Source organism: Diabrotica virgifera, chromosome 8, assembly GCF_917563875.1.
Source record: "Diabrotica virgifera virgifera chromosome 8, PGI_DIABVI_V3a".
NCBI classification, from domain to species: Eukaryota; Metazoa; Arthropoda; class Insecta; order Coleoptera; family Chrysomelidae; genus Diabrotica; species Diabrotica virgifera.
The window spans coordinates 152925544-152945787 of NC_065450.1; the positions used below are offsets into that span (position 1 = coordinate 152925544).

General features: G+C 33.2%; 1 protein-coding gene across 4 annotated transcripts in view; it reads right to left on the bottom strand.

Moving 5' to 3' along the window:
- Positions 1-20244, bottom strand: part of LOC114332298 (high affinity cAMP-specific and IBMX-insensitive 3',5'-cyclic phosphodiesterase 8) — a 1526162-nt gene that overhangs the window by 18086 nt on the left and 1487832 nt on the right. For all 4 annotated transcript variants that reach the window (XM_050658208.1, XM_050658210.1, XM_050658209.1 and 1 more), the window contains 2 exons: positions 9746-9912; positions 6266-6551 (listed from right to left, as the gene is read on the bottom strand). In XM_050658208.1, the coding sequence (XP_050514165.1) occupies positions 6266-6551; positions 9746-9912 (453 nt within the window). The remainder of the gene's footprint in view (positions 1-6265; positions 6552-9745; positions 9913-20244) is intronic.

The following is a 20244-nucleotide window of genomic DNA, read 5'->3' on the forward strand; positions in this document are numbered from 1 at the left end:
ATGGGAAACAAAGAAGTAAAAATACTCTGCTACGCAGCCCATATAGCACACAACGTCCGATGTACGTCCATATAACGTACATTTAAAGTCCAAACGTCCATGGACCAAAACTGGACGTACTATGTACGTACATTACGGGACGTCCATTGGACGTTTGATTTCAACGTACATTGGACATCCATTTGTGGTCCATGGATATTTTACACAAAACGCGACTATTATATTAAGTCCCAATACAAACTAAATGAGAATCTTCTTGACAACGTTGTCGCTCTTCGCGCTATCGGTCGTGAAAGGTAGTATTAGGCAGGTACTTTTAGGGGATTATCGCTGTTAATTGTTGTGGAATACTGAAGGATGGTTTATTTATGATAATTCACAGAATGGCAAACGCGCTTGTAATATACAACAACGGTACTGACTCTAAAAATAGTTTGGAACAGAAACAGAACAGAGATTAAACCTCTTTTAATGTGCATGCTTCCTAGGGCGTCATTATCTGAATCTCGTCTTTATGAAAATACATCCTGTGATATATTTGTGTTTTCTGTTTATCGTGCAAGTGCAGTCGTGCATTAATGAAGTTCCTAGTTCCTATAATAAAGTATATATTATAATGAAGTTATAGTAAAGAGAAATAAAAAAGGTCTTTTGTGTAATATTTTTAAGTATAAGTTTAGTATTATAAGGAACTATTTCCTATAAAGGCTTTTTTGCTATGTATTCACAAAATTATGGATACTAGATTGCTTTCTGAAAAGTGCCCTACAAATGTCCATAAGACGTACATTGAATGTACATAAGGTGTACACTGAAAGCTCCAATACAACGTACAATGTACGTTTGTAGCGGACGTTCTATGGACGTCCAATTTTGTGAACTCTGGACATTCGTTGGACGTCCATCGGATGTCCATTGTACCTTAGCGGGACGTCCATTGGACGTTCCAATGTACACAGATGTACGTCCATTGGATGTCCATAGAACGTACTTGTGCTATCTGGGAGATGACGCAATATTGATAGCCCAAGATGAAGATAGTCTGTAAAGATTAGTCCACATATTTAACATAAGAGCAAAAGAATTCAATATGACAATTTCATCTCAGAAAACCAAAACAATAGTAGATAATCAGTAAAGAACCAATCAGATGTAAAATAGAAATTGATGGTATCAGTATTGAACAAGTAATGGAAATAAAATACTTTGGAATTACATTGTCAAGTTACGGAGACCTGGACAAAGAAGTGAGAAATCAAGTACAAGAGCAAATAGATTGACAGGATGCCTTAATAACACAATAAGGCGAAACCGACATACTAACATTGAGATGAAGGATGAAGTCGAGAATTTATAAAGCCAGTATAAGACCAATAATGACATATGCATCAGAAACAAGACCCGATACAGCCACAACACAAAGACTACTGGAAACGGCAGAGATGACAGTACTGAGAAGAATTACAGGAAATACACTGAGAGATCGAAAGAGGAGTGAAGATATCAGAAGACAATGTAACGTACAGGGTATAAACGAATGGACACTAAATAGAAAAAGAGAATGGAACAACCACATAACCAGGATGGGGGAGACACGTGTGGTCAAAATAGCAAGAGATAAATCACCAATCGGTCGACCGCACAAAACATGGAGAGACAACCTTTCATAGAGGTATCAATCCGCCAATGAACAAGCAGAATTGCTCATAAAGAGGAAGAAGAAGAAAAAGAAGAAGAAGAAGAAGAAGAAGGAGAAGAAAAAGAAGAAGAAGACTAGACAAGACAACTTTGTTACACCACAAAATTACCACGGCACTGACTGTACCAGCCGCTAGCCGAGTTGGAAGGAACTGTCTAATTCTGACTTACTTTGCAACGTGCTCATTTAGCGACAAACTATGGAACACTTCGCGTCGGTTCAGGCCGGCCATAAATAAAGGATTCAATCGACCATAAAGCACAAATTCTGAGAAAAATAACGATATTTCACGTTGCATTGATTCTCGTCTTTAGTTTTTATCTTTTTTTTATTTCATATTTCCTAATTTATCAAAGCTTGCCACGCCACATTCTTTTGGATCCCAGTTTAACAATTGAAGGCATAAGTGGATAAAGGTGATATGTCACAAAATATTGTTTTTGAGTAATGAGCATTTTAGTGTCTTTTGTTTCAAGTTAATTATTTTTTGAACGAGTATCTGAAGGTACTTTTTTACATTTTAAATCGAATTTTAAAAAAAGTTACCTTAAGCCAAATATTTCAAATTTTGTGGACATATTACCGTTATTCACATAGAAAAGATAATTTAAAAATATTAGGGTTAAGTAGATAAAAGAGTTAAATATCAAAAATGGACATTTATTTTAAAAAAAAATTAAAATACAAAATGTAAAATTAAAAATGACATATCTTTTAGTTGGTTCTTATTTTCCTTTTGGGATTATCTTTATTTTCCTTTGTCATGTTTTCATAAAACCATGTATATTCTTCGGGAACAAATTTAATTCGGTCTCTTAAATTTTTCCAAACTTAAACCACCAGTTTTATTTTCCAGTCTTCTTGGTCTATATTCAGTTCTGGTCAGATGTGCTGTCCCTTTTTTTCTTAAATCTACTTGCTGAAATGGCATGTAGCCATTAAAGTATGTCATATATAGATATAAGTCAAATTCGTCCACTCGTATCCTTTTTACATTAACACAAAAATTAACCTATTCATTTGAACAGTTTGTTAGCTTTTTGCATAAATAGAGGTTCTTCAGCAGATCTTCAAAATCGTAGAAAAAATTCTCCATATTTACACATTTCACATGGATAAAGGTCATAATCATTCTCTTTGCCGTATCCCTATGAGGGGTCGGCTTCCCTAATTGCATTTCTCCATACAATTCTATCTTGAGTCATATCAATATTAATCCCCTTCACCAACATGTCCTGCCTAATCGTCTCCCCCCAAGTCTTCTTTGGTCTTCCTCTCCTACCCCTTCCAGGAATCTGCACTTCAGCAATTCTTCGTATTGGGTGATTAGCGTCTCGACGTTGAACATGACCAAACCATCTCAACCTATGCTCTCTCATTTTGGCATCAATTGGTGCCACACCTAGACTTCCCCTAATATACTTATTTTTAATTTTATCCTTTTTTGTCACTCCACTCATCCATCTAAGCATTCTCATTTCCGCCCATGCATTCGTTGTTCCTCTTTCTTTTTCACTGCCCAACACTGACTTTTCAGTTCCGTACATCATAGCCGGTCTTATGGCTGTTTTATAGAATTTTCCCTTCAACTTCATTGGAATTTTCCTGTCACACAGCACACCACTCGCTTCCTTCCACTTCATCCATTAGGCCCTAATTCTACTGCATGCATCTCCATCTATTTCTCCATTACTCTGTAATACCAATCCCAGGTACTTAAAACTACTGCTTTTTACAATCAGTTCACCATCCAAAGATACCATGTTATTTGTAGTAACTCCATCTTTAAATGAACATTGCAAATACTCTGTCTTTGTCCTACTAAGTTTTAAACCTTTTTCCTCCAGAGCTTGTCTCCACTGTTCCAGTTTTTGTTCTAAGTCTCTTTCACTATTTCCTACTAACAAGTCATCATCAGCATACATTAAGCACCATGGAATGTTACCCTGTAGTTTCGCTGTTATCTGGTCCAAAATTAATGAGAATAAATACGGACTAAGCACCGAGCCCTGGTACAATCCTACTTTCACATGAAATTTATCAGTCTCTCCCACACCTGTCCTAACACTAGTCGTTACTCCCTCATAGATATCCCTCACAATCTTTACATATTCACCAGGGACTCCTTTCTCATTGAGTGCCCACCACAGAATCTCTCGAGGAACTCTATCATATGCTTTCTCAAGATCAATGAATACCATATGAGCGTTTGTTTCTTTACTCCTGTATTTTTCCATTAACTGCCTTATAATGAAAATTACATCTGTTGTTGATCTGCCCTGCATAAAGCCAAACTGATTCTCGGATATTTTGGTCTCTTCACGTATCCGTCTATCAATTACTCTTTCCCATATTTTCATGGTGTGGCTAAGCAGTTTTATAGCCCTGTAGTTTGTACATTGTTGTATATCTCCATTGTTTTGTAGACAGGTACTAGTATACTGCTTCTCCATTTGTCTTGCATTTGTCCAACTTCCATAATTCTATTAAATTTACCTGCTAGCCACCTTATTCCTGTCTCTCCCAGTGCTCTCCATCCTTCCCCAGGAATATCATCTAGTCCTACCGCTTTTCCTTTCTTTATTTTTTGAAGCGCTTGAGCCACTTCCTCGTTTGTTATTTTGGTGACCATTGCTGCTACTGTCTCCGTTGACTCTACAGGCTGTCTGTCAAATTCTTCATTTAATAAGCTGTCAAAGTACTTTCTCCATCTCTTTTTGACATCCTTTTCGTGAACTGGTATTTTATTATTTTCATCTCGGATACATCTAATCTGATTAAAATCTTTTGCTTTCTTTGCTCTCTGTTTGGCTATTTTATATATCTTCGTTTCGCCTTCCCTGGTATCAAGTTGATCGTATAGGCTTGAATACGCTTCTGCTTTGACTTTTGTTACTGCTACTTTCGCTTCCTTTTTCGCCACCATATAGTTTTGAAGATCTGTGTCGGATCTGGTTTCTTGTCACTTTTTATATAATGTTCGCTTCTCTTTTATTTTTCCTTGTACTTCGTTTGACCACCACCAAGTCTCTTTATCCTCAAACTTTTTTCCTGACGTTTTCCCAAGTATTTCAATAGCAGTCTCTCTAATAATGTTGGCCATTTTTCTCCAAATTGTGTTAGGGCTTCCTTTCATGTTCCAACATATTTGGTCTACTATTCTTTCCCTGAATAGACCTTCTTTCTCATCTTTTAGCATCCACCATTTGATTTTTTGTGATCCTCTCCGATATTTTTGTTTAGTTTCGCTTTTTTACTTCGATGTCCAGAACAAGCAGCTTTTGGTTGACTGTCTCACTAACTATTACCTTGAAGTCCTTGCATTCACGTATGTCTTCTTTCCTTATCGTGAAGTAGTCTATTTGGGATTGATGTTGTCCACTTTTGTAGGTAATAAGTTGAGTTTCTCTGTTTTTAAAGAATGTGTTAATAATCGCCATATCCAATGCTGTTGCTAATTCAAGCATGTCATCTCCAGCTTCATTTCTAGTTCCAAAGCCTAATCTCCCATGCATTGTTTCATATCCTGTCTTGGCTTGGCCCACATGTGCATTGAAATCACCTCCTATTATTACTTTCTCCTCTGCTGGAATATCACTCAGTACGTCTCCTAATTGGTCATAGAAAGCTCTTCTTTCATTCTCACCCAGACCTGTTTGAGGAGCATACACAACATTCAATACCTCTTTATCAATTACAAATTTCACTGACATCATTCTATCACTCGTTCTTACAACTTCTACTACGTTATCTTTCATTTCACTATCAGCAATTATACCAACTCCATTTCTAGTGTTACTACTCCCTACATACCACAATTTGTATCATTTACCTAGTTCTTTCGCCCTTTGTCCTTTCCACCTAGTTTCTTGAATACAAGCAATTTGAACTCTTCTTCGTTTGAGCGCATCCACTAACTCCAGACTCTTACCTGTAAGACTACCAAGATTCCAAGACCCTATCCTGATTTGTCTAACCTGTAATGGTGTTCCCCCTGAGATAGTCCTCACCCGGAGATCCGACCGGAGGCTCATTTTACTTCCGGAATATTTTACCTCAGGAGGTGCCATCATTTCAGTATAAGCTTTTATTGCGTTGGAGAAGGTCTTTTCATTTTTATTGCCTGAAAAGATTTTCTTTGGGATATTTGATGCCTGAATGCCTTTTCTATCAGCACCATACCCAGCCCTGCACGTTTAGCCAATACACCACACCAATGCACGTATAGGCCAGGATCCCTATTGTAAGGACTGCCCTATAAGCCAATGTATTGTTGCCCGTATCCCGCTACTAGGAGGCACGTACTTTATTCGGGATACATGGATAAAGGTATTATGTCCAAATGCGATTTTGGACATAATACCTTTATCCACTAGAATTTTGAAAATCTAGCGTGAGATATTGCTTTAATACCTCCTTATTATTTTTATTTAGCTAAAAATAAGTTGTTTTAAAATTTTAACAGGTTAAACAGCATAATATTAGAAGAACAAAAACCTAATAAAATAATTTTCTTAAAAAATGTGACATATGACCTTTATCCACTTATGTCTTCAATTAACTTACCGTTCCACGCTTCAAACATATCATTGATAATGTAATCAACAAAGCCAATCTGGGATTTTGGTATGGAACAGGTATACCTGTCGAACATTGGCATCACTACCGGTAGCCCTTTCGATTTTTCTTCGTCTGTTTGATGGAAATATTCTTCGGTTATTCTTCTCGCCCATTCAACGCACAATCTTAGAGGTCTTGTGGGGTTGGATACATCGGCACATTTAATCATCATCCTTTTGACTAGGGTTACATTTTCAGGGATCGACAGTGGAGCGAAATCAGAAACTTCAGACTGTAAAATATTAATTTTTATTAATAAATTAGTTTTATGTGATCGATAAATTCTAACTTTCAAGATCTCGAGATATTGGTAAATTTAGTCAGTAAAGCAAGTTACCGGAGAGGCCTTAAAATCAATATTTCAAAGACAAAGTCGATGACAGTTGGAAAGATTAAATAGATCAAGGTCTGCTTTCTCTTAATGGAAGAAAAGCAGATCTTGATCCATTTTACATAATTTTGCAGCTGGTTAAATGTAAATTGTGACTCCGATGAATAGATAATAACCAGGATCGAAATATCATCATCATCATCATCATCATCAATGACGCTACAACTCTTCGTGAGTCTTTGCCGCCTTTACTATTGCCTTCCATGTTTGTCGGTCCTGTGCCACTAATTCCCATTGTCGCACTCCCATTTTCTCTAGATCTTCTTTGACTGCATCTTTCCACCCTTTTCTAGGCCGCCCTACAGACCTTCTTCCATCTGGCCTTTCCCACAACAGATTGTTTATAATGCGATTGTCGTTATTGCGTATCACATGCCCTGCCCATCTGAGTCTATTGGCCTTTATATATCTGACTAGATTTTCTTTTTCGAATAAAGACTCTAGCTCGTTATTGTATCTGCCATATATCACTCGAAGGATTTTACGTTCCCACACCAGCAATTTATTAACTTCTCTTTTTGTTAGCGTCCATGTTTCGCTTCCATAAACGACTGCTGGTCGTATTATGGTCTTATATGTATATCTGGATTTTTGCATCTCGTGAAAGAAGTTTTGACTTCATTAGATGTTGCATTGCAAAGAAAGATCTGTTTCCTGCCATTATTCTCGTTTCAACTTCTCGCTCTAATTTGTTGTCATTTGTGATTGTTGCTCCTAGATATTTAAATTCTTTAACCACTTCGAAGTTGTGATCGTTTATAGTAATGTTTTGCCTTATTCGCCGTCGTTCTTGTTTTGAGACGACCATGTATTTTGTTTTGTCTTCATTTATTTTGAGACCGATGTTTAATGCAGTTTCTTCAAAGCTCGAGAAAATATCCTTAATTTCTAATGTTGTTTGTGCTACTGCGTCTACGTCATCGGCAAAGGTGAGTATGATTTTTGCTCCCCGAGCAGTTACGTCTGGTTTGATTTTGTGATATATTTTCGGCATGACATATTCTAAGGCCAGGTTAAACAACAATGGGGACAACGGATCAGGTCTCAGTCCAGAATTTACGCAGAAAGCGTTTGACATTTTTCCCCCTATTCTAACTTGTGCAAATGAGTTACTTACACACATTTGTGTTACCGCAGCTAGTTTCTTGGGACGCCGAGCTCGATCATTGCCTTCCATAATGTTGCATGATTAATTGAATCATAAGCCTGTTTGAAGTCTATAAAGATCTGATGAACGTCCTGATTATATTGCCAATACTTTTCAAGCATTTGTTTTATTGTAAATATTTGATCAATAGTCGAGAAACACACTGAAACCACACTGGTAGTCACCAACTATTTTTTCAGCGTATGGTAATAATCTTTTTAATAATATCGAAGCCAATATTTTATACGTAGTGTTGATTAGTGAGATGCCTCTGTAATTCATGCATGATTCCTTTTTTCCTTTCTTGTGTATGGGTACGATAATACTACCACACCATTCTTTCGGCATAATTTCTTGTTGCCAGGCCTTTTCTATCAATTGATGGATTTTATTTATGAGTTCAAGACCGCCTGTTTTAATTAGCTCGACATCAATATTATTCAGACCAGGGGATTTATCGTTTTTAAGCGTTTTTGTGGCATGCGCAATTTCTTCCATGCTTGGTGGGGGTATTTCTAATTCGGCCGTTTGATACTCGTGTTCTCCGTTGTTTTCACCATTTTCATTGTTTTCATCAATGAAATTTTGGATATTCAGGAGCTCTTCAAAATATTTAGCCAGCATTTGTCCATTTTTATCTCTTACGAAGTTGAGTGTCCTTATATACGAGCCTCTCTTATGTTGTCTTACCTCTCTGTAAAAAATTTTTACTTTGATTGCGTCTGTGTTCTCCTTCTACTTTTTCAATTTTTTGTTGCAGATATTGTCTCTATTTTTGTCTAAGTGTTCTTCTGGCTGCGGCTCTCTCTCTGTGGAATCGTATACGTTTTTCTTCTGATGGGCTCGACGCTTCTTCTTTTGTTTGCTTCTTTGAGTGTTCTTTCACATTCCGCGTCGAACCATTTTTTCTTTTTTGTTTTTTTTTTCGTTCTTCCGATAGATTTCTCTGCTGCTTCTGTAATAGTTGCTTTTATGGAGTCCCATCGCTCATCCACATCTTCACTTTCATTCTCATTTATTTCCAAAACCTGTAACCTATTTCTTAATTCTACTTGGTACTGTCTTTGATTATTTTCTTCTTTCAGCTTCGCCACATTCCATCTTTCGATATTTGTGTGTTTATCTATTGTTTGTGTTGAAATTCTTGTTCTAAGCTTGGCCTTTACGAGAAAATGGTCTGTGTCGCTATCTGGTCCTCTCATAGTTCTTACGCTTATTATGCTGCTAGAATGTCTCCCATCAATCAATACGTGATCTATGGATCGAAATATCACGTAAGGCTTTTATGACCTGGAAACCAGTTTTATGTAATAGAAACCTGTCGATGAATATTCGCAAGAAGGTCCTGAAATGTTATGTGTGGTCTATCCTATTATATTTATGGTTGTGAGACATGCATGTTAAAAACCATAATGCTAAATAAATTAGAAGCAATCGAATTGTGGTGCTATCGACGAATCCCAAAGATATCGTGGGTTTCGCACACTTCCAATGAAGATGTTCTTCAAATGATGAATTCAGAACGTCTGCATATAAAAATCATAAAGAGGAGAAAACAGAAGAATTCAGCCATATAATTAGAATATAATTAGAGGACCTAAATACCATCTACTTCGCCTTATAATTATAAACAAAGAAAAGTGGAGGGAAAGAGATGGATTGGTCGAAAGAAACTTTCATGGTTGAGTGAGATTCTAAAACGTGAGAGGTACCCTCAGATTGATACCAAATTCTAATCTTTATGTTCTTATGTAGCTAATAATTAACTATATTTAATTATTATAGAATTTCAAAACATATGACATGTAGTTAATAATTAACTATCTATAATTATTATAGAATTTCAAAATATATAGGACATAATTAATAATTTTTTTTGGTTACGTACCTCTAGATCCGAGCTTGATGATTTGGTACAAAACACGTTGACGAATTTGGCGAGATGTTCAAAATGCTTTGTCATTTCTGTTGCAAGGATCATGTCGACCACATTTGCCCTAGCTATTTTGTACGTTTCTCTATCTAAATTCTTAAAAATATTTATTCTTTCATCACCTGTAATATAAAAAAAGTAAATAAATTGATCATTACAATTATTATACAGTATGTCCCTGTTAGTTCTATCTATATGGAATACTTTTTTATTATTAATTTTACGAAAACAAGTTATTCTTATTCAAAAAGTTTGAATTCCACTAAAGAGTAAAGTAGCTTTATTTTTCAAAATATTGAAAATTGCTATTATGAAAAGTTGTTTGGAATTAAAAATTGTATTCTAATATGCAATTACATCCTTCTAATTGAAAATTTTTTTTTGAAAAATTATGGATAACTAACATTATTTTCAGTTATTTCAATTGTGATAACACTTTTATTATTAATTTTACGAAAAAAAGTGATTCTTTATAAAAAGTTCTGGATGGTCTAAAGCCTAAAATTCAACCATATTATATAAAATTTTATACGCCAATATTGATAAAATTTGACATAATATGGTTTTAGACCATGCAGAACTTTTTATTAAGAATCACTTTTTATCGTAAAATTAATAGTGTAGTGACTGAAGGTTTTCATCTACGATTTCGTTGTACCTGTATTGATTTTCATGAAAATAGGTGAGTGGTTAGAGAAGACATCAAGGAACAGAGGTAATATGGTGCCAACTTGCGCTTTTACCCTGGCCCTTCTAAAGGGTGAAAATTATTTTATTAAAAATAACCCCACAAATCGATCATAAGACAAATTCTAAGTAAAGTTACATATTGTTATTAAAATAAATCAACACTTTTTGAGTTATTAAAGATCAAATATTTTAATTTTTCGTGAAAAGAGCATATTTTAAAGCGATTTTTCACATATAACTCAAAAACTATAAGATTTTGTAAAAAACTTATTATCATTAAACTTGAATAATTATTTATATGGGAAATAAGCCACAATTAAAATGAAAAAAATAATTTTATTAACGTTTCGACGCCCAAATCGGGTGCCGTTGCCAAAATACAAAATATTACTAAAATAAACAAAAGTGTTGTTGCTAAGCAAAAAAATTCTTCTAATAATTTATTTAATCTCACTCATTTATATTGGCAATTCAGACATATATTATACATTTTAAAGTAGAAGACTTTAAAATGATATTGCCAATATTTATGAGTTGCGTTCCTGGGACGACTTACTGAAAGATAGTTCATTCGATTACATGAAATCAACCCCAACTCAAGAATATCCGTCATAAAAAATTATAGCATGTGATATGTCTTTAAAAAGACAACCAAATGCAACGACAGTAAAATTCTCGCGTTAGAGACTTCATAGTAAATCACAAGGGAAAACCAGGAAAAACCCTGTGATACTATCCCGACATCGTAAGTATTTGGTCTTACATTAATTTACTCTCAAAAAATAATACCAAATTCTGACTTGTAACATGTTTAAATTATAAATAATATTAATAATACTAGATATATAAGTAATACTAAAATATAAAATATGTACTAGCTCGATATTATTGACTTACTAATCTTGGTATTTTCTTTCTATTGACTTCCTCTTTTGGTTATATGGTTACCCATACTGAAAGAGGAAGTCAATAGAAAGAAAATACCAAGATTAGTAAGTCAATAATATCGAGCTAGTACATATTTTATATTTTAGTATTACTTATATATCTAGTATTATTAATATTATTTATAATTTAAACATGTTACAAGTCAGAATTTGGTATTATTTTTTGAGAGAAAATTAATGTAAGACCAAATACTTACGATGTCGGGATAGTATCACAGGGTTTTTCCTGGTTTTCCCTTGTGATTTACTATGAAGTCTCTAACGCGAGAATTTTACTGTCGTTGCATTTGGTTGTCTTTTTAAAGACATATCACATGCTATAATTTTTTATGACGGATATTATTGAGTTGGGGTTGATTTCATGTAATCGAATGAACTATCTTTCAGTAAGTCGTCCCAGGAACGCAACTCATAAATATTGGCAATATCATTTTAAAGTCTTCTACTTTAAAATGTATAATATATGTCTGAATTGCCAAAATAAATGAGTGAGATTAAATAAATTATTAGAAGAATTTTTTGCTTAGCAACAACACTTTTGTTTATTTTAGTAATATTTTGTATTTTGACAACGGCACCAGATTTGGGCGTCGAAACGTTAATAAAATTATTTTTTTCATTTTAATTGTGGCTTATTTCCCATATAAATAATTAATCATAAAAATGCCACAAGGAAATAGCTTCAGAACAACATTAAACTTGAAGGTAATAAAAAACTGGATATATTCCTTACTTGAAAAATCATTTTATGTTAATTCAAAGTGAGCTATGGGTAATTAAATGTATATTTTTTTCGGCGATTACTCAAATCTAAGTATTCAATCTTAAATAACGGGAAACGAGGCATTTTATAAATCATACTTTCAAACGTTTGTCAAAGTACCTCTTATTAGTCTTAATACCTATCAAATAAGCTCCAGAGGAAGTTAATAGCATTAAAATTAAGCAAGTTATAATGAAAATAATAGAACCCTCTCGAATTTTTTAGGAAAAAGTGGAAAATAAATCATACGCCATTTCCACCAAAATTCTTTATATGAGCATAAATAATGATCTCAAAAATTTTGACCGATATAGCATGCATATTTTTGAAAACAGATATGATTAAAAAAATCAAAATTCAGAAATTTAAAAATTTTTGTAGTTTTCAATTTCTTTTGATAATAACTTCAAAAATACTCAATACACGTAAAAAATTATGTAGATCCAAATTTTATTTTTTTCTTTAGCAAATATTTCACTTGTATTACTATTTCCGTAGGATAAAAAGTAACCGAGATAGAAACGTTTAAACTTAAATTTTACTTCGAGAACCGTGTAACCGGAGCACTTTAACCTTTTATATTTAAAAAGTAAGGGGTTTAATAGATTAAATTTAATACGGTTTAATAGCTCTTGAAATTTACTTTGAATTGGTTTGTAAATGAACCTGATATCTTAAAAATTAACGAAATTAATTAAAAAAAAATAACATTTTTTGGAAAAATTTTTAGAAGATACATTTCGAAAAATTTTTGATACATAAATTTTAATGCTATAAACCTCGTCGGGAGCTCATCTGATATTTTTAAGTACTTTGACAAATGTTTAATAATCATATGTTATAAAATGCATAATTTTCCCGTTATTTAAGCTTGGATACTTACATTTAGATACTCGCGGAAAAAATATATACCTATTCAATTACCTATAACTCACTTTTAATTAACATTAGAAGGTTTTTCAACAAAGCAGTTTATTTCATTTTTTATTGGCGTTAATTTTGGCAATAATAACTTTTTTGTAAAAACTTACAGATTTGAGTTATTTATGTAAAACCGGTTTAAAACATGCATTTTTCTCACGAAAAATTAAAATTTTTGATCCTGAACAACTCAAAAAGAATAGATTTATTTTAATAACTTTATATAACAAATTTGTGTGGTTATTTTTTTTATTATAAAAATGTTCACGCTCGAAAGGGGGGCATCATCCCCAGGCTAAAAGCGTAAGTTGGCACCATGTCACCTTTGTTCCTTGAGATATCCTCTAACCAGTGACCAATTTTCATGAAAATCTGTGGAGGTTCAGCGAAATCGGAGGTAATAGCTCATATCCACCTCCAGTGACTACACTATAATAATAAAAGAGTTATCTGAATTGAAATAACTGAAAATAATGTTAGTCATCCATAATTTTTCAAAAAAAAATTTTTCAATTAGAAGGATGTAATTACATACTAGAATATAGTTTTTAATTCCAAACAACTCTTCATAATAGCAATTTTCAATATTGTGAAAAATAAAGCTACTCTTGACTGAAATTCAAACTTTTTGACATACCTCGTATAATATTCAAAAAATTTGACATTTGATGGTTAAATCTTAGAATTTGGACCATGCAGAGCTTTTTATGAAGAATAACTTTTTTTCGTAAAATTAATAATAAAAAGTTTTCCATATTATACAACTTACAGGGACATACTGTATACAGTCGGAAAAATGAAAGAATACCCATGAACGAACATATAAACCACGCTGTATTTTCCTGTCACCGTGTCACAAAGAAAATTGTCCAGTGCAAGTACATGTAACAATAATTATTACATGTACTTGCGCTGGCCAATTTTTTTTGTGACACGGTGACAGGAAAATACAGCGTGTTTTATATGTTCGTTCATGGGTATTCTTTCATTTTTCTACTGTATATACAAATATATAATACCAAAATATTTGATTGCTACATAGCATATTAATAACTTTGATTAGTAAATCAAAACATTTGTAATTGCTCAGGAACCTATATCTATCGAAGTTAGTCTATGGAGTTAAGAATAACAAACTGTACCTATACATTTATCATTGTACCATAAAAAGACAACAGCAAAAACCTGTTCTGATTATAGAACCATCAGTTCGTTAAGACATCTACTGAAAATTTTTCTAAAGGTAATATGTAGGTACATGGCCGTATCTACATATAATAAATATGTGGGAAATATCTAAGTGACATGGTTCTAGGTCAATTGCTCGAATGCAATTGCTCGAATGAAATTGCTCGAAAGCAATTGCTCGAAAATCAATTGCTCGACATGAAAATTGCTCGAAATGCAAATTGCTCGAATAAAATAAAATAAAATAAAATAAAATAAAATAAAATAAAATAAAGTAAAATAAAATAAAATAAAAAAGAGAAGTATATATCTAAATATTTATTCACAATAATCCACAAAATATCCACAAAAATCCAATACATACCTAATAAAGAAACATTGGTAATGGGTATTTAATGATTTTAATCTTTCCCTAATCCCTGGAAATTATTATAATACTTAATTATCATAATGAGAGAAAATCAAAACCGTTATTTTTCTTATTATTTTAAAAGTTCAAAGATAGTTTAGATTTGTAATAAATACTTTTTCAACATAAATTAATATACTATTATATATGTCACATATCACATAATTTGTCCTAATTCAAGAATCTTTCTTACGTCTTTATTTTGAATAAATATTTTAGATATATAATTTTCTTTTTTATTCGAGCAATTTGTATTTCGAGCAATTTTCATGTCGAGCAATTGATTTTCGAGCAATTGACCGGTAGTCCTGTCGCCAGGGGGGGTACAACGGCCTCGTTAATTCAGATGGACTTACCCAAATTTTTTTTATGTATTTTGACCCGTAGAACACGAATTTTTTGGGTAACAGTTGATCCGGATGTCGATAAGATTGTTATAGACCAAGAACTTGAGGAATCAAATAACAGCGATTTTTGGCAAAACAAAACAATATTTTGTATTTTTTGGGTCATTTTAAGCAAAAAATATTTCTACAAGTTTTTTAGTAGGATGCACAGTTTTCGAGATAAACGCGGTTGAACTTTCAAAAAATCGAAAAACTGCAATTTTTAAACCCGAATAACTTTTGATTAAAAAATAAAATAGCAATTCTGCTTAGCGCCTTTGAAAGTTCAAGTCAAATTATGTCGGTTTTGATTATTTGCATTGCTAAAAATTTATTGTGTTATTGCTAAACAAAGCTACAAACAACTAGTGCGTGAGTGATGTTTCTATGATTTCTCATTTAAAATCGAACGAGTAGGTAGAATAGGTACTAGTGCAATCAAGACTATTTCTACGTTACATGCGTTAAAACGCATGTAAAAGCACGGGAAACCCTACGTGTTTATAGCTTTGTTAAACAATAAAACAATAAATTTTTACCAATGCAAATAATCAAAACCGATATAATTTGACTTAAACTTTCAAATGCGGTAAGCAGACTTGCTATTTTATTTTTTAATCAAAAGTTATTCGGGTTCAAAAATTGCAATTTTTCGATTTTTTTAAAGTTCAACCGCGTTTATCTCGAAAACTGTGCATCCTACGAAAAAACTTGTAGAAATATTTTTTACTTAAAATGGCCCAAAAAATACAAAATATTGTTTTGTTTTGCCAAAAATCGCTGTTATTTGATTCCTCAAGTTCTTGGTCTATAACAATCTTATCGACATCCGGATCAACTGTTACCCAAAAAATTCGTGTTCTACGGGTCAAAATACATAAAAAAACTTGAGTAAGTCCATCTGAATTAACGAGGCCGTTGTACCCCCCCTGGCGACAGGACTACGGTTACCAAGTGACATACAGTTTGGTTTCCGTAACGGTTTTGGAACGCATTGTTGGGGACGAACGTGTTTGCTCAAAAATGTCGTGATATAATAATATTATGTAGATATGTACTGTTGTTTTATTGACTTCCAAAAAGCATTTGATCGTGTTAAGCACTCTATATTTATCGAAGTTCTAAGAGACATTTCGCATAATGGCAAATTTATATTGGAATCAAGCAACATCAGTTTTAGGAGACGGTTTGGAATCAGGTTCTTAATATTAAAAGAGGAGTGGGGTGCCTCTTTTCACCCCTGCTTTTCAACGTTTACTCCGAAAGAAATTTCAGAAATGCACTTTCTGAAAAACAAAAAGGAATAATTGTGAACGGTGAAGTCATCAATAATTTGCGATATGCGGATGACACAGTACTCCTAGCTTCTACTCAAGAAGATCTGCAAAACATTACTTGAGAGTATAGTTAAGAGCTGTAAGGAAGTAGGTCTGGATCTGAACATACAGAAAACCAAAATACTTGTAATAAGTACTAGCAGAATAGAAAACCGTCTATATAATATCGTCACCTGAATGTAAGAACTAGGTAACTTGAATTTCAATGTTTCGAGATAATTGTCAAAAACCATTTATTCATTTCTCTTCAGCAAAATATCTTGAACCATGACACTTATTATACATCAGTTTAATTAGCTCTTATAGTACGAGATCCGAATATAGGTCGATCTGTATCCATCTGCTTGCCGGATGAAACATTTTTTTTTATGAAATCTCATACATAGACAAACATTTCTAGCATGGGTTGCCTATCAAAATCGTATCATAGCTATCCTTAGGGGAGGGGGCGTAGGGGTTGAAATCAATATTTCAAGCACATTTTTTTTGAAAGTATTAAAATTTGAAAGTAAAAATTCAAGGAAAGATATTGAAAAATAAGCCAACGGTGGCAAATTTTTAAAAACAGCTAAAAAAATAATGGATTTTGCGGTAGACTCATGAGAACTCATCTTTGGATAATGGTAAACAAAAAATTCAAAAAGATTTTATTAGCTAATGAGTTTCTCTTAGTAACGCTGCCGAGTTTTTTAGTTTTATCGAATTTTGGCTTTTTGATATCACTTAGAAATCAAAACAACGAATTTTGTTTTGCAAAAAGGGTGAAAATCAACATATTTATTATTGTTAAACAAAAAATATGCATAAATCAAAAAACATCTCGACAGCGTTACCTCAAGGAACGTCTAAAGGAAATATATACAAAATTCCAGGTGGGTTGATCAAGTAGTTTTTCAGTTACAATGTCTACAGCCTTTGAAAAAACAGTTTTGAGAAAAACGCGTTAAAAGTATTGTAAACTTTTATTTTCAATTTCTTGTTTGTCTGTCAAATCGTAAGGTGATGCACACTGGAATATGTTCTTGAATCGCGGAGTAATTTACAAAAGAAAATGAGAACAGCTGTTGGCCGTTTCTCACTTCGCTAAAGCGCGCTTGCGCGAACTTGCTGCAAAGCGAGTCGAAGGTAGGGAGGTAGGGAAATATTAAGTGCGTTCGCGGGTACCTGTCGACGACTAGTCGGCGACAAATTAGCAGCAAAACGCATGCGCACTTTAAAATGATATACATAATATCGTTAATACATAAATATATAAGGTATATTTACCTAGGATAATTTAATAATTGGTTATTAATATTAATTAAAAGTAAATATACCTTGTATATTTATCTATTAACGGTATTATTTATATTAAGTGAGGTTAGAAATTGTCGGCGACAATTTGTCAACTGTACCAGCGAACGCACTTATTGTTGAATATCCCTACCTTCTACCCGCTTCAAAGCTTACTCCGCGATTCAAAAAGATATTCCGGTGTGTATCATTTTACGATTTGATAGACAAAATGAAATTGAAAATAAAAGTTGACAATATTTCAAACCCTTTTTCCTCAAAACTGCCTTTTTCAAAGGCTGCAGACATTGTAACTCAAAAACTACTTGACCAACCCATCTGAAATTTTGTATATATTTTCTTTAGACATTCCTTGAGGTAACGCTGTCGAGATATTTTTTGTTTAAAATTAGTAAATAGGTTGATTTTCACCCTTTTTTGCATCGTTGCTTTGATTTCTGAGCTATAACAAAAAGTCAAAATTCGATAAAAACTAAAAAAACCCGACAGCGTAACCTAGAGAAACTTCTAAGCTAACAAAATATTTTTGAATTTTTTGTTTACCATGATTTAATGATGAGTTCTCAGGAGTCTACCGCTCATTGTTTTTTGAAGTGTCCTTAAAAATTTAAATTTTTCAATATATTTCCTTGAATAATCTATGAATTGTAGTAAATATGCCTATTTAATTTAAAAATCAAATAATTCTACCATACTTTAAAAAAATGTGATTGAACTATGGATTTCAACCCCTACGGCACCCCCTTAAGGATAGCTATGACACGATTTTGATAGGCAACCCATGCCTGAAATAAATGTCTATGTATGAAATTTCATAAAAACAATGTTTCATCCGGCAAGCAGATGGGTACAGATCGGCTTCTTTTCACTCTGACATCATTAACTTTACTCCTTTTTTTCTCGAGGAACAATTATGAAGTCTATTATTGATTTTTCATTTCGCTGGGGCATTGCTCTTGTTATCTTGTGTATTTCTTTGTGTTCAAAGAAAGTGTTGGCTATAACTAAATCATTATCTATACAAAACTCTAGCAATCTTTTCCCGTTTTTATTAATTGTGTGTTCTCCGTGCCTACCTATAGCTCCTTGCCATTTCATGTTTTCGTTTCCCACTCTAGCATTGAAGTCTCCCAATATTATGAGTGTTCCCTCATAATCTTCTACTGTCTGCTGTAGTTGTTCCCAAAATTGATTTTTGTCGTTTGCTTTGTCACTTTCTCCAGGTGCGTATATTACAATCAAAGTTATAATATCGCTTTTACTACAATTCATTGATACTTTCAATAGTCTCTCATTGATGAACTCCCAATTTCTTATACCTTTTACTTTATCTTTGGGTATCAAACAGGCTACTCCTGCTCTGACCCATTCAGTTTCCTTTACACCACTGTATATTAATAGATTTCCATCTCCTATTATTTGTGTCCCAGCTCCCTTTTTTTTGTCTCAGTGATGGCTATTGCAGCATAGTTTGTGTTGCTAAGGGTTTCTACTAATTCTAACTCTTTTCCACTTATTCCTTTAACATTCCATGTCGCTGTTCTCCATACCTCTCCTTTCTTATCTATAACTTTCAGTTCCATTTCTTTTTCCGTTTTCATTGCCGAATTTGTCATCATTTTGTCCGCCTCTGCTTTTATTAGTTTTTTGGATTAGCTCTGTTGCTCTCTTTTTCAATTGTGCTAGTTTCCATATTCCATTTCCATATTTCATCATTTATAATGATCTTCTGGTATTTAACTTTTACAACATTACCTTTTTGTCTCTGTTCATTTACATATTCTCTTAGTTGTTTTTGAATCTCTCTTTCTTGGATCGTATAGTCATCATCAATAAAAAGTTTTCTTCCTCTAATATGTCTTAACTTGTTCTTATTTTTAATTATGTCTGCTTTATCACCATATGTACTCAATTCTAACTTGCACATTCTCTTATTCAGTTTCGTTATCTCTTTTATCTCACACTTTGTTCCAAGAAAAGTTTGCAACTGATTCTCTATATCTTCTTTTAGCTCTATAGTATCTCCTGCAGTTTCAAATCCGGTGATAATAATGTTATTTCGACGTTCTTTCTTTTCCATAGTTTCAAGTTTATATTCTAGCACCCTGATTTTAGTTTTCATTACTTCATTTTCTCTCCTAATCTCTTTTAGTTCTTCCAAACTCTGCTTCCATTCACTTGTCAAATCTTATCATTCACTTGTCAATTTTTATTAATTCTTTACGCTCAGTTCTCATTTCTTTCATTTCATTTGCTATCTCTCTCATTCCGTTTGTAACTTCTTTAACCATCTCGCTCATTTCATCCATTCCGTATTCCTCTGATACGCCTATGGACATGTGTAATATGTGTTGCTTATCTGCTAGCGCCAACGATCATCTACAATTCAACCTTGCGGATAGATAAATCGCTACTAACAGATAAGACGCCACGTTATTTTGATTTCATCCTACCTCGGAGATTATTAGTCCTATTGTGTCACTAACACTCTCAGCACTTTGTTGTAGTATATTATTTGCT